Below are 14,566 nucleotides of genomic sequence, written 5' to 3'. Positions count from 1 at the left end.
ACCTGGCAGTCACACTCTGCTACCCTTACTCTCTCTCTCACTCTCCTTGATGATTGTTTCCTACCTTCTCTCTCTTCTCCGTTAATGAATCTTCAACCCTCATTATTCTCCTGGTGAGTTCAACCTTCATCCCTAACTCCACTCTTTTGCTCTTATCTTACATTAAATCCATAAAAAAAAATCCGTCAGCTCTATCTTCAAAATATATCCAGAATCCAACTCTCCTGCCTGTTGCCTGGGTCTAGAACATTTCATCTCTTACCTAAGTATTACAAAAGCATCCCCTCCTCTGTCTTTTCTCCTCTTCAATCTGAGGGTTACTATTTAAACTTAAGTCAGCTTATGTCACTTCTCTGCTAAAAATCCTCTAATCACTTCTCTTCTCTCTTGGAATTAAAGCCAAAGTTCTTAAAATAGCCTATGAGGTCTTACATGACCTGGTGCCACTGATGGCTCTCTCCGACCTCTACTTCTCTTCCTCTGATCTCCTACTACTCCAGCTACACTGGCCTGCTTGCTGGACCTTGAGTACACCAGGCATGCTCCCTCCTTGAAGCTTTCTCACTTATCAAGCCTTCTTCTCAAATATATTTCCTCCAAATAGTGCAGGGCTTCGTTGGTCAAAAATTTTTTTTGACTATCCTATCTAAAATGACACACTGCTTCCCTTCTGCTCCCTCTGCCTGTCCCTTGCTATATTTTTCTCCTTATCATTTATTATCTTCTCTCCTTCACATATGTTATTTTATTTTTTTGCTTGGTAATTATCTCTTTCTTGTCACATTGTAGATTATAAGCTCTATGAGAGTAGGGGTTTTGTCTCTGTTTTCACTGCACCTAGAACAGTACCTACCATACATTAAACACACATTACATGTATGAATAAGGAGATGAACAAATGCCTGAGTTCCAACTGGCAGAAAGAATGTAATTATACTGTGATTATAATATCCGAGATGAATTAGGGAGGGTGGAGGGGCTACCTCGGACTTATATATTAAAATCCATGTCTTTCATAGGAAAAGAACGTTCAAGAGAATTCCCAGAATATGAATTGTATTGTTTCCATCTAAACTACTGTAGCAGTGTACTTAAGACAGTCACAGAAATACTTTGCATGAAGCTACCCTTGGCATTTTTTAAATGACATAAGAATTGCACTTCAAACATCTTCACAAAGCTGTGAGACAAAACTTTTTAGAGTTATGAAAAAGTCGCTGATGAAAAGTCTCTACTGGAATTACTTTGCACTGAACAACCATCAACATTAAAACTGAAAATTCTAAGTGCTCGAAATACTACGCAGGCATCATTCAAATCCAACCTGAATTGCCGCTACTCAGTGTAGAACGAAGACCAGTATTAATGCACTGAAGAGAAGTAGAGAATAATACAGAATCCAAAATCAAAAGGGCACATATAACCAGATCCAGACAGATGCACCACCTTTTGCTTCTTCTAAATGAGAGGTCAAATAATAAATATGTAACAATATTTGAAGTTATATTTGTGCCTCATTGAACTGGTTAGGAAACTGGAGATAGATCATTCCAAATCCCATTAATTCCAGGAGTTCAATCCTCAAGTATTCATTTTCATTGCCTTTATAAATGCCCAAGCTTATATAATTGGTTTTGGTATTTTTAAAGAGAGGTCCAGACTGGATGGACCAAATGACATTGGTAAAAAAGATTTTAGTTGCAGAAAAAAATTTAGTTTCATTTAACTCAGATAAAAGAAACTCTTACCAAATTGCTACTAAATGTAATCTTTCCTATTTGATGACACAAGCGATGAGAATAATCTTTTTACTGTCTATAAGAACCAGCACCACTTTCACTAAAGCTTAGGTCTAGAATCAATATAAAAAGCGCATATTATTATAAAAGGGATTATCCTTTGCTACTATTTACTGAATGCATATTTTCCTAAGCATTTTGCCACATCTCATTTAATTATTATGACAATCCTATGACTCCAGTGTTGTTATGATCACTATTTTACAGTTGAGGAAACGGAGCCCTGAAAAAACTGAATGCCTAGAGTCACATAGCTGGTAAATGGATAAAATGAGAATTTTGATTCCAGCACCCACATTTTTAAGGTGATTTCCAAAAATGCTTTGTGGTCTGAGTCATAACTATGTGAGCATATGAGAAAGTCATTGTTGGGTGTACCTTCTTGTTGGTAAAGGCCTGGTATTTCAGGAATATTGATATTATTTTGAAAGAGGTGCTTTTGACCTTGTCTCCTGTTTCTGAGAAAGGAAGCACAGGATTTAACTGATAATTTTGGACCTTCACACCTCAGTAGAAAAGGGTAAGACCAAAAGAGCAGGACACATTGAAAACTGTTAACATTCAGTGTCATATATAGGTGTATGTCCAATAAATGACATGTGATATACTTTATTTTGAAGTCACTGCAGTGAAACTAATAAATTTTATACACAGTAAAAGTACTTGAATCTTCTTAGCCTTTTCCTGATTTTATCTGGCTATAAATTTTTTATGAAAAGGTTATAGAGTCTATTTTTGTTTTTTTTTTTTATATTTTTTTTTATAGAGTCTATTTTTAATGTTGGATGTTAACCTTGTTTATAACATTATTAGAGTGTGAACAATTACTGAAATAAGAAAAGCACTAAGCATATATGAGTTTCAGATAGGGAGCAAATGATGATTTATTCTCTATTCTGAGTATACAAGAGATAATAAATAAATTACTAGGTTCATCTTTTAAAGAAAACAAGAGATTTGTATCCATTTGGAAAAGAAAAACGAAAATTTGACGTTTGTTTTTGGTTGTCTAGGAAAATTGTATTGTGACAAAATTATGAATTTTTCTCATATCCTTTAAATGATTAAAATCCAAATTGTACTTATGGATTAAATTTCAAAATTTTCATGGTAGTTATGAGACAAATTTTAAAAGAAAAAAATTTTCATCCAAATTTCAGTTTAAGGAATCTTAGAACGCCAACACATGCGATATTTTTGGAAAGTTGGTACAGTCCAGATTGCCTTTCATTGAGAAATATAGCAGGGTACAGAAAGTCCTGGTTTCTATGTTACATGTCATGATGCTCCTCAGAAATCCAGGTTTACTAGCAAATTAATGGACACATTTTCTTCTCTTCCTTCATATGCCTTATTAGCTTTGAGCTTTTACATATTTAGATAAAATGATATTTTGGCTAAAGACTTGCCTCTTTTGCCTTCCTTGGGTTTTGGAAATTATTTTCTGTTCTATATTTTATTTGAGTTTTAGTAGTAATCCTGGTAGTGGTGCTCTTTGACTTAAAAGTTCTTTTAACTATGGAGCACCTAGATGGCTCAGTTGTTTGGTGGCCGGCCCTTGTTTTTGGCTCAGGTCTAGATCTCATGGATCATGAAATAGAGCCCAGCATCAGGCTCTGCACTCAGCAGGGAGTCTGCTTGAGGATTCTCTCCCTCTGCCTCTCCCCTACTAGCATTCTTTCTCTCTCTCTCTCTCTCTCTCAAATAAATAAATAAATAAATAAATAAATAAATAAATAAATAAACAAACTTCGAAAAATTAAAAAAAAGATATTTAAACTACTATTACGTTAATTTAAGGATGAATAAAGTTCTTTCTACATTACCAATGGTAGATTTTTTTTTTTTTTTTTAAATTTTTATTTATTTATGATAGTCATACAGAGAGAGAGAGAGAGAGGCAGAGACACAGGCAGAGGGAGAAGCAGGCTCCATGCACCGGGAGCCCGATGTGGGATTCGATCCCGGGTCTCCAGGATCGCGCCCTGGGCCAAAGGCAGGCGCTAAACCGCTGCGCCACCCAGGGATCCCACCAATGGTAGATTTAAAAAAGATTTGAGGGATGCCTGAGTGGCTCAGTTGTTGAGCATCTGCCTTTCAGTTCAGGGCGTGATCCCGGGATCTGGGATCGAGTCCCACATTGGGCTCCTTGCAGGGATCCTGCTTCTCCCTCTGCCTGTGTCTCTGCCTGTCTCTCTGTGTCTCTCATGAATAAATAAATAAAATCTTAAAAAAAAAGATTTGAGATTCAAGATAAAGGAAACTACACTGTATGCTCTGAAAGGAAGATCCCAATATTTCAGGAACATGTCCTGCAGTAGAAAACACTTATACATGGGAGATAGAGAGAACTGTGTGGCTGTAAGAACATCACTTAACCACTTGTGGGTTCTGTTTCTGCATTTATAAATTTCAGCAAATGCCTACTTTATAACATTTGTCTCTTCTGATGAAGCATCACATGTAAAGCCTCCAGCAGAAAGCCTGATACACAGTGGCTAGTTAACATTAGTCACTTTATCTCTCTAACTTCTATTTACTGTTCATTCTTGAATAATAATAAAGACCAACACCAGACAATACTTACTTTATACCTAGTAAATTCAGGTGATTGAGCAGACTCTATCTCATATGTTGTATGAAGTCCAATTTTAATTTTTCTGATTCTTGGTAAATTATATATAGTAATTGCAGTAAAAAAGTATACCTTAAAAATTCCTTTCCATAATTTCATAATTTAATTTACTTTGCAATAGTGATATAAGATTAAATATATTATTATTATCTTGCTTTAGAGATTAGGAAAGTGTCACTATCTGAACTGAAATGACTTGATAAAAGTGGAGATAGAATGTAACTTTCAGTCTCTGGGCTCCCAAGTTTTGTGTGGTTCCATGGCACCATGTTACCTTTTTACAAAAATAAACCTTTGTCCCATTTATAGCAACATGTTAGTGGACAGTTAGCCACTCTAAGCAAAATATGTTAGGCATTAAAAACTTTTTGAGGTAACTCAAGAAGTTAGGTTGGCCTATGAAGCAGATAAGAACTGATTATTTGCTGCTGAAAAATCATTTTTCTAAAAAAAATACCCCAAGATTGTTCATACAATTAATGTATCTGTTATAACTTTGGGTTGAGTGCACTTGGTTTGACTGTAGTTAACTACATTTTTCCCTGGGTTGCTTTTTTGACATTATGTATGATAATTTTACCTAAATGAACTTATAGTTTCATTGCTTATTCTCTAGAATTTTGAAAATTTAGAAACTTAATGACTTGGTATTAAAATTTGGGACTGTATTTCATATACTTCCAAATACCTAAGGCACTATGCTAAACTTAAAGTATTTCTTACTCAATCTCATAGGCATTTTTGGAAGAAGTTCATATATCTATATGGGAATGTAGATGTTCTTCTTTTAAAGTAACTAATGTACCTAAAGTTCAAGTTATTTGTTTGAAAGAATATGAAAAACATATCAAATAAAAAGACTCATAATGGAAAACAAGATGGATAAATAAAAGAATATAGATGCAGAATATGAAAATCTTACATGTTTGGATAAAGGCATGTGGCCTTATTCCACAGGTCAGTGTCAGTATGTAAGGTCTGTTTGGTTTTATCTTACCTACAAACTAAAAAGCTAAACTCTACTCTTTCATGATGCTGATAGAAGATATGAGTCTCCTGGGTCAGAGACAAAGGACTTCATAATTCATAGCAAAAGCTGCTGCTGAGTGTCAACATGCTGCTTGTGTCATTTCTCTGTGCTTCCTTTCCAAAACCATAGAAGTGACACACAGGACCAATGACAGATGCCTGCACACACTGTGGGTTATGTTAAAGAAGGGGAACTGATGTGGGGGATTCACAGCTTTTGTAATAAGAAAACACAAGCCTACTTTTTGTCTGGAGAGGGGGTGGTACCTAGAGTTGCTCACTGCAAGCGCACCCTAAGAAATGGCCCAGATAAAGAGCATTCAGTGTCTTTTATTCTTGTCATACTCAAAAGAATAGTGGAGATGCTCAGGGCAACAGCAGTTGCTTTTCCCAACAGCAAGTGACTCTCACTATTTTTAAAAAGATTTATTTATTGAGAGAGAGAGAGAGAGAGAGAGAGCATGCACAAACGAGGAAGGGGAGAAGAGGCAGAGAGAGAGGGAGAAGCAAACTCCCCACTGAGCAGGGAGCCTGATGTGGGCTCAATCCTGGAACCCTGGAATCATGACCTGAGCCGAAGGCTCAGGCTTAACTGACTTAGCCACCCAGGTGCCTGGATTCTCACTGGTTTTAAATGCCAAGAAATGCATTCCTCTAAAGGATAAGAAATATTGCCATCAGTGACAATGCTTTCTACACTGGTAATTCTCATGAGGAGCAAGGGAAATCTTGAAATCTTCACAAAATCCTCCAGGTGATTTTGGTACAACCATCTGGCAGGAGGTGAGGGGGGGGGACACCATAATCATATTTTTCCTTTAGAAAGGTAACTCAAGGCATTGTATGGAGATTAACCAGATTGGACAAGATGAGGACAGAACCTAATTAAGGAGGCTATATAACAACCATGGTAAGTGACTACGAGGTGATTCAATTAATGCAAATATGTATGTAGAAGACAGACCAAGAAAGGAGTGCTATACTGGAGAAGGGAGAGATAATAGGAGGAGAATTGTTGGAATTGACATTCATGAGGAAATCAGCACAGAAGTTTGAGATATCAAGTCTACTTTTTGAAAAACTGTATTTTAAAGATTTACTAATTTTAAGGGATCATAGATCTTAATATATACCAGGATAGGAAGAGGCATTCTATAGGCAATTTAGAATCCAACAAAGAAATTTACTTTTTGTTAACTTAAAATTAGCCAGGACTATTCACTTCCCAGTTAGCTCTATCAAACACACACACACATACACACATACACACACACACGAGTGCACCAACATTTAGAGCACTATAGTGAACACTGAAGTCTACTAGACACTTTATTCATGACATAAAAATCTTAGTCAAAAATAGAACAAAAAATCTCAACATCCATGGGACCAAATAATATCCAAGATGTATAATAATGTCTAAGGTACTTATCAAATGAATGTGATTAATGGATAATCCAAACACTTCATTTAAGCTAAGAGTTTCAAATTCTTCTCATTCTAATCCATATTTTAAAACTAATTAGGGGGAAAGGGGGAAATAATTTTTTTTATTTTATTCTGTCATTTCTCTTTTTTTTAAGATTTTATTTATTTATCTATTTATTTCAGAGAAAGAGAACAAGCAGGGGAAGCAGCAGAGGGAGAAGCAGGTTCCCTGCTGAGCAGGGAGCCTGACACAGGGCTCAATCCCAGGACCCTAGTCTCATGACCTGAGACAAAGGCAGATGCTTAACCAACTGAACCACCCAGGTGCTCCCTGTCAGTCCTTTCCGAAAGAGAGAGAGAGAAAGAGAGAGAGAGAGAGAGAGAGAGAGAGAGAGAGAGAGGATAAGTGGGGGCAGGGGAAAGAAGCAGAGGGAGGGGAGAGAATCTTAAGCAGTCTCTACACTGAGGATAAAGCCTGATGCAGGGCTCCATATCACCACCCTGAGATCATGACCTGACCTGAAATCAAGAGGCAGATGCTTAACCAGCTGAGTCACCCATGAGCCCCTTTTCTCTTATTTCTTTATCTCAAATTTTAACTATCAGTTATCCATGAGTAAAAGGCATATGGCAGAGAAGAAAAGAAACCAGAGTCTGGATAACTAGTTGATGATAAGTGAGAAATGAAACATCATTCTTGGTCAGTATCCCAGCTAAGAGCAGCCCAGATCATTTCATAGACAAAATGGACATCCGGCTGTTAATTTTGATCTACCTACTTTGCTGCAATATTAGGTTTAGATACAAATGTCTGAGGCCTCAAAGTTGGTAAAGGGATGAAAATGGACATTCATAAGTCTAAATCACTGATATTTTAGTAAATTCAATAGACAAAAAATAGCCTTAGGCTCTTGGAATACATCTACAGACAATGAGTGCTGCCTCATTGTGTATGGAGCCATGCTCTTACCTGATTGCAAGTGTTGATGTCTATGCCCCCTTTCAGGTATTCCACTACTTTGTCCAGGTTGCCTGCTCTGGCAGCACGGAGGAAGCTTGCATTGCTGTCCGACTATGAGGGAAAAAAAAAAAAAAAAAGAAAAGGCCTTCAGCGAATTATGGATAAAATAAAGACACATCAAAGACAGAAAGACAAAAAATGTTTACACTGCAAATCAGAAAAGCCTTTATTGCAAAATACCTCAATATTGAGTTTAAAACACTGAATAATAATTCCCAGGACAAGGTAGCAACTTCATCGTATTTTTAGAGAGTTGTTTAAAGTCAATGGGAGGTATGTTCTGCTATATTGAAGAGTACAAAAGGACTATTAAAATAAAAGTGTTACTGCTTTATTATAAATCTTTTGCCACATTTGAGGATGAATTTATGCTACTCCCAAATCCACTGTTAACCATTCATTTTAGCTTCAAGGTGCTCATGACCTTATAGCAAGCCTAAAGTCAAGACAAAAAAAGGAACCAGAAAAGTAAAAGAAATTAAAGGGACTGGGTTTCTTTTTTTCTTTTCCTTTGCTGTTTGGTTTTCAGAAGAGTCTGAGAGAGAATGCTGAGTATGGGTCACTTGGCAGTCATCTGTCCTCGTTACAAGGGAAAAGGAGAAAGCTCTGAGGATGCTTTGAGGAAAGAGGATAACACTAGATGGCAGGTGTGGACTCAGCCAATGCAAATTTTGTGATCCCAGTGATTTTGGGAAAACAAGATTAAACTTAACCCAGCTGACACAATACCAGACTAAAATCCCTTGGTAAAGATAAACATTCATCACGGGGCTGCTTTTTAACTCCCCTTCCCCCAGTGCCTCTCAACATCAGATCCTGGAAGAAACAGCTGAATTTCCCCCACAGAACATCCAAAGCAGAGCTGCTCCAAAGGTGAAGCTACAGTCACCCAGCCACCCTAGCTTGCTTGTAAAACCTGACTTTTGAAAATCAACCCAATAACGATGATAAACTTTTGAGGTACCAGAACAACTTGTGCAACTTTATAATTCTTGTGGTATCGTATCTGACTAAAGAGAACGTGGTAACATGAAAAGGGAAGTGAGACAGAGTTGTGACAGCTCATAATCCAGCACTCTCCCCGGTAGGCTACACTGCCTCTCTTCCTCAAAGAATATGTTTGGCAGGGGCTCTTGGCACACTCTTTCAAGACCTATTTATTATGACTGGTGATGATGTACAGAGATAGAAATGGAAGTATTTTCTCTGGGAGTCTCATAGAGAATTGTTTGCATACTGTTAAAGTGATTTACACACGGGAAGACGGAAAGCCACAGGACCAAATTACCTCAAATTTAACTCAAATACCATAATGACTGATATATTTACAAATCAGACAGATAACTTATGAAGAGTTGAGATATATGCCTAAAATCTATACAGCTAGAATTCATGTCCCGATGCTTCAGAAGAGTATCACAGTCTGGCTACTAACTGACCATTCTTCCCTCCCTGCATGGCTGCAATGCCTCACTCTTTGTCCCTCCTGAAAGCTGTGCCCATGGCAGGGTGCCCTAAGGATATCTGCAATGCTGCAGTGACTGACTTGTGACTCATTTTAAAATGACTTCTTTATGGTTTGTGGCAAATTCTAAACTCCAGCGAGATTTTCCACGTCAGGTTTCTTGCCACAGCACTTAAAAATGAAAGATAATACTATGCATTGTGTTAGGTCAATAACTCACAGGAAACATTGTTTACTATAAAACAACTAAAATTAAACAATATTAGGTGACAGAAATATGACATTATTTTCCACATATAGTTTTTTAAAAAAATAAATCTGTGCTATATGTTATATATTATGTTAAAGATCATGCCTAGAAACCACTGCTATCTTGTACACGAAACTTAATAATTATAGTTAACATTCATTGTTTACTATGGGTCAAGCACAGAGCTAAGGGAGTCAATCATATGTACTATATCCTTAATATTCACAATAATAGAATGAGAAAGAAACTATTATTATGTTCATTTGATAAGTGAGGAAAGAGTTTTAGGTAGTTTCCAAGGTCACACAGTTATTCAATGGAAGATCTAAGATTTATTTATTTAATATTCTTTTTTTAAAGATTTTGTTTATTTATTTATTTGACAGAAAGCACACATGCACACAAGTAGGCAGAGCAGCAGGCAGAGGGAGAGGGAGAGGCAGCCTTCCCGTTGAGCAGAGAGCCCAAACTGGGGCTGGATCCCAGGACCTTGGGATCATGACCTGAGCCTGAGGCATATGCTTAACTGACTGAGCCACCCAGGCACCTCAGAAGATCCAAGATTTAACTTATGTTTATCAGCCTGGAGCTAGTCTTAACTGCTACTCTATCTCAGCCCTCCAAAGCATCAAGGCAGATATTACTACAGGTACCTAACCTATGTGCTATAGGTTTTTTTCAGTTGTGAGAACCACTGTTACGCCCTTGATCTACATATTTGCTCTGTAAATCACGGCACCTGCTAAATAGAGTCCCTTAGCTGCAGAGAGAATTCTTGGCTAATATCCCTGTCCACACATCTCTCAAACATCTATACACCTAGAAAAAGTAGTAGCTGGCTTAAGAAAACTACTTAAAAGCATAATCACTTGGGAATGAGGAAAAGAGATGGTAAAGTACATATTGCATTTAAAAAGCCATTGACTATCCTTGTCTCCATGCCTGATATGATTAAACTCAGGAACTAAGATCAGGGTGCTCTATCATTCCTGTGGGGAAAAGAGTGCCATGAATAAGTAGAGCCAGAGGGAGCACCTGATCTGGAAGGGATGAAGAAACACCTGAAGATATGACTGTGGAGGCTTAAATGAAGATGTTGGTCTGCAGGGAGCTGCAGGCACCACGGAGGAATGTCAAATTGACCCTCTTAGAACCTTCTTAAGATTGCTTTTGCTATTACATAACTGGTTTTCATAACTCGTTTTCTCTTTTCTAAAGCACACTTCTAAAAAGTAGATGTGAGCCGAAGACGTACAGCCAATCCCTGGAATTTTAGCAAAATATATTTCCAGTGTTCTGGAGGATTCTAGACCCAAGGGAAATGTAATATTTCCCGCTAGGGACCTCTTCAACAGTGAGTCATAGTAGCCTTTGCTATAAGTTGGATTCTTTCAGAACCCGTTAAAAAATTTAGCTTTCCCCAAGTGAGAAAATGCATTAAAAATGTATTTTGCAAATGCAAATACATGAAAGTGTCATTAGAAAACAGTTCCAGAACATGGGTTTCGAGAACAAAATTAAAATGAGATTTCAGATGTTATGTATAGATGCTGACATCATTTTAGGTAAAAAGTAGAGACCTGCATGGATATATGTATTATTTCGCCACTTTCACGTAGACATAGGCATACCCTCCTCCACAATGAGGTCAATCTGTGATTAAAGCTCTTGACACAAGAGCTTAAGATAAACAGTAGTCAGTCTGGTTACCTTCAATCAACACAGAGATGAAAAAGGATTCAGGGACTCATGGTGAGAGACGCAGCAACTTTCACCACACTGTGTTTCCCTCTGAGTAGGACAGAAGTAATTATTTCAAAATTAAGTGTACATAGGGGGGAAGTATGCTTTCAAAATAAGATTGTTGTCTCCTGGTTCAACCAGGAGATTTCACACATAACAGCTCAATAAAGGGAAAATGAGGCAATAGCAAATCCTCGGGGGAAAGTCTCCGACAAATGTAAAACTAACCTCTTTCTGCTCTACTGCATTATGTCCCTAGGACTCCCAAATCCTAAAACCAATTTTACTTATGCCTATAAAGTCTGATTCTGGGCAAGGAATTCAAATGCTGAGCCCCACTTATTTTAATCTGCAACAGATGGATGTCATTAAAACTTGCCCCTTTTACAACCCTGGTGTGGCATCTCAAGTCGAGAAAGAAAAATTTCCTTTAAAATTCCTCTTGACACAGTTCTGTACATTTTTTGTATCTAAATGTTAGAAAAACAGAATACTTTCTTAGCACCCAGCAGGGTGGATGTGAAAGGCAAAGAAGAATGTGCATTCACAGAGCCACATTATATCCTAAAGAAGTACTTCTCCAAAGTCTAGGGGTCACAGGCGTCCATGAGTTTTCCACAAGATGTTTTCTTTTTTTAAATTCTGTGCTTGCATTTCAATAACAACCTAATAAGAAAAATACAAGCATGTTCCAGGTCATCTAGATGGCTACCCTTTAATGAGTACAATCATGTAATTTTGGTATGAGCCTTGGTGCTTATAATTCAGTGTATAACAAGTGAAGTAGATATTATATACAGATGCATGATTTACAAAACATTTTGCTGTGGTGCAGATTCTCTGATCATTATACATGACAGGATGGAATGCATGATAAACCAAAAGAACAGCAGTCAGCAGCCACATTACCGTAGCAAATAAACATAAGGTTCAGATGCTATCTTTGCATCAACCGTTAGCAAACCATTGCATTTCTAGTAATAGAAAATCCACGGTGAAACATTTTTCAGTTCCCAATTCTTGCTTTTACTGGATTACAGATGTACAAACCTTTGCTGCAATACTAATTTTATCTCCAAGCAAATAGAGGGAGCTTTAAACGATTATCCAAAGGCATGCCATTAAAATTGACATTAGCAAATTTCTCTAATAGCTTTGTTTTATTACTCTGAACTGAAAGACAAAACCTTAAATGTATTAATGATGATTTGTACAATGCAGACAAAAAAGATATCCGTTATGTTATTTTCATCGGAGTCAAATTCAGAAGCATATTAAATTATAGAAATCTAAGGTTAGATCTTTTTACTATTAAACCCAATATCTGGGACGCCTGGGTTGGCTCAGCGGTTGAGCGTCTGCCTTCCGCCCAGGGTGTGATCCCGGATCCGGGATCGAGTCCCACATCGGGCTCCCTACAGGGAGCCTGCTTCTCCCTTGGCCTGTGTCTCTGCCTGTCTCTGTCTCTCTCTCTCTCTCTCTATCTGTGTGTGTGTGTGTGTGTGTGTGTGTGTGTGTCTTATGGCTAAGCAAATAAAATCTTTAAAAATAAATAAACCCAATATCTGTTATTTAGTTTTAGTCCATTCTACTACCCACTCTTAAATTGGAGTCAAGTTTTTGAATTTTGCTAATGCTCAATTTGCAAAACTTTCTTTTTAGTAATGGTCAAAGATTTTAAGGAATTTTGTGCAGTTTTATTTTTACATTTAAAATAACCCTATAATAAAATAACAACCCTGGAGGTCATGAACTTGTTTTTATATTTTGAAAGAGCGGGCTACATGAGTGAAGTATGAGAAGCACTGGTCAAGCAGCATAAGTTGGCCAGCAGCCTCTACTGGCCTGAGGACAGCTAAGCAGAGCACATCCCCTCAGTCTGGCTTACAGAGTACCCTCCACAAATATTTGCTGATTAACCTGAAGGAAAGCACATGTTCCTTGTGGAATTTTAATAATCTGCTTATTTTCTTAGGATGCAGTTATTCCTTTATAAAAACAGGATGGTTTATCAGTCTAGCTGAGATCCACATTTTTAAAGCAATACAAAATAAATAAAATTTATTAAAATAACTTGGGGGGAATCTTAATAAGAATAGCATGAAATAGAAGACATTTCTATAATTCCTTAGGTCTTTTCCTAAGAATGTTGGATAAGTTAACTCCATGTCCAGCAAATCACAAGTTATATGATCTCAAGTCCTTATGTATCTATCTCAGTTTCCTTATTAAACCATAAAAGTACATTATAGAGTTGCTGGAGGAATTAAATAAGACGACTTGAAGGTGCTTACCAGCCCAATGACAGACACAAAGGACACATGGAGCTTGTTTTTTAATTGTGGTTTTTCTTGTAAATGGTAAATGCAAAAAGCAACAGCAAATCTAAGTATAAATAAGTATAAATCTAAGCATAGATGCATACACATGATCTTCTTTAAATATGAAGGCTGTTGCCAGAAGACCAAAATATTTGAAAATACTCTGGTGTACACAAGCAGTAAACAACAAAAAGGGAACCAGAATGGGGTGTTTGTGGTCTGTTTCCAATAAAAAAGATTTTACAAAGCACACTTTTTGGGATATATTAATACTTTCACTTAAATAATCATACTTTTGTATAAGGATGGCTGGATTATTTAAATAATTTAGATCTTTGAGTAGCTCAAATTGCTATCACTATCCTGTGATAAATCAAAAATTGGGGGACAGTTGAGAACTGCATCTAGAACACTAGGTGCACTAGAATTTTTTAGAAATAATTTCACAAATTGTCTTTCTGCAGTTAGAATACAATATGACAGGTAAAACGCTTTACACCACAAAATCCCACTTAATTTCTATTCTGCTGCCACTAACAACAAAATCTGCTGTAAACCATTATTTTGTATGCTTTAGCTCAAGCACCCAGATTAGCCTACATTTTTAGTGTCATTTCAATAGGTCTTTAGATTGCTACTAAGTACAAAATACTGACACGTGATCTAATATTCAAAGCGCGTTCATGCAACCTCCCCAAAGACTTTCTCAACCCAGCAACCTATGTGCTAAGAAAATTGGCTGAAATACAGGTGTTCATATTTTGCTTTTAAAATAATACTACACATAAAATTTAGAATTGGGATCAGAACAATAACTAAGTTTAACTAAACAGATAAATTCCATCTGAATATTTTAAGCATATATCTTTTTGTTA

General features: G+C 36.9%; 1 protein-coding gene across 1 annotated transcript in view; it reads right to left on the bottom strand.

Moving 5' to 3' along the window:
- The window catches only part of ANK2 (ankyrin 2), a 229,977-nt gene that overhangs the window by 189,600 nt on the left and 25,811 nt on the right, over window positions 1-14,566 (bottom strand). Inside the window, 1 exon segment of the mRNA XM_049104827.1 lies at window positions 7,862-7,963. Coding sequence (XP_048960784.1) covers window positions 7,862-7,963 — 102 coding nt within the window.

Source organism: Canis lupus, chromosome 32, assembly GCF_003254725.2.
Source record: "Canis lupus dingo isolate Sandy chromosome 32, ASM325472v2, whole genome shotgun sequence".
Taxonomy (NCBI): domain Eukaryota; kingdom Metazoa; phylum Chordata; class Mammalia; order Carnivora; family Canidae; genus Canis; species Canis lupus.
The sequence above is the reverse complement of the archived record's forward strand: the minus strand, read 5'-3'. Positions and strand labels throughout refer to the sequence as shown.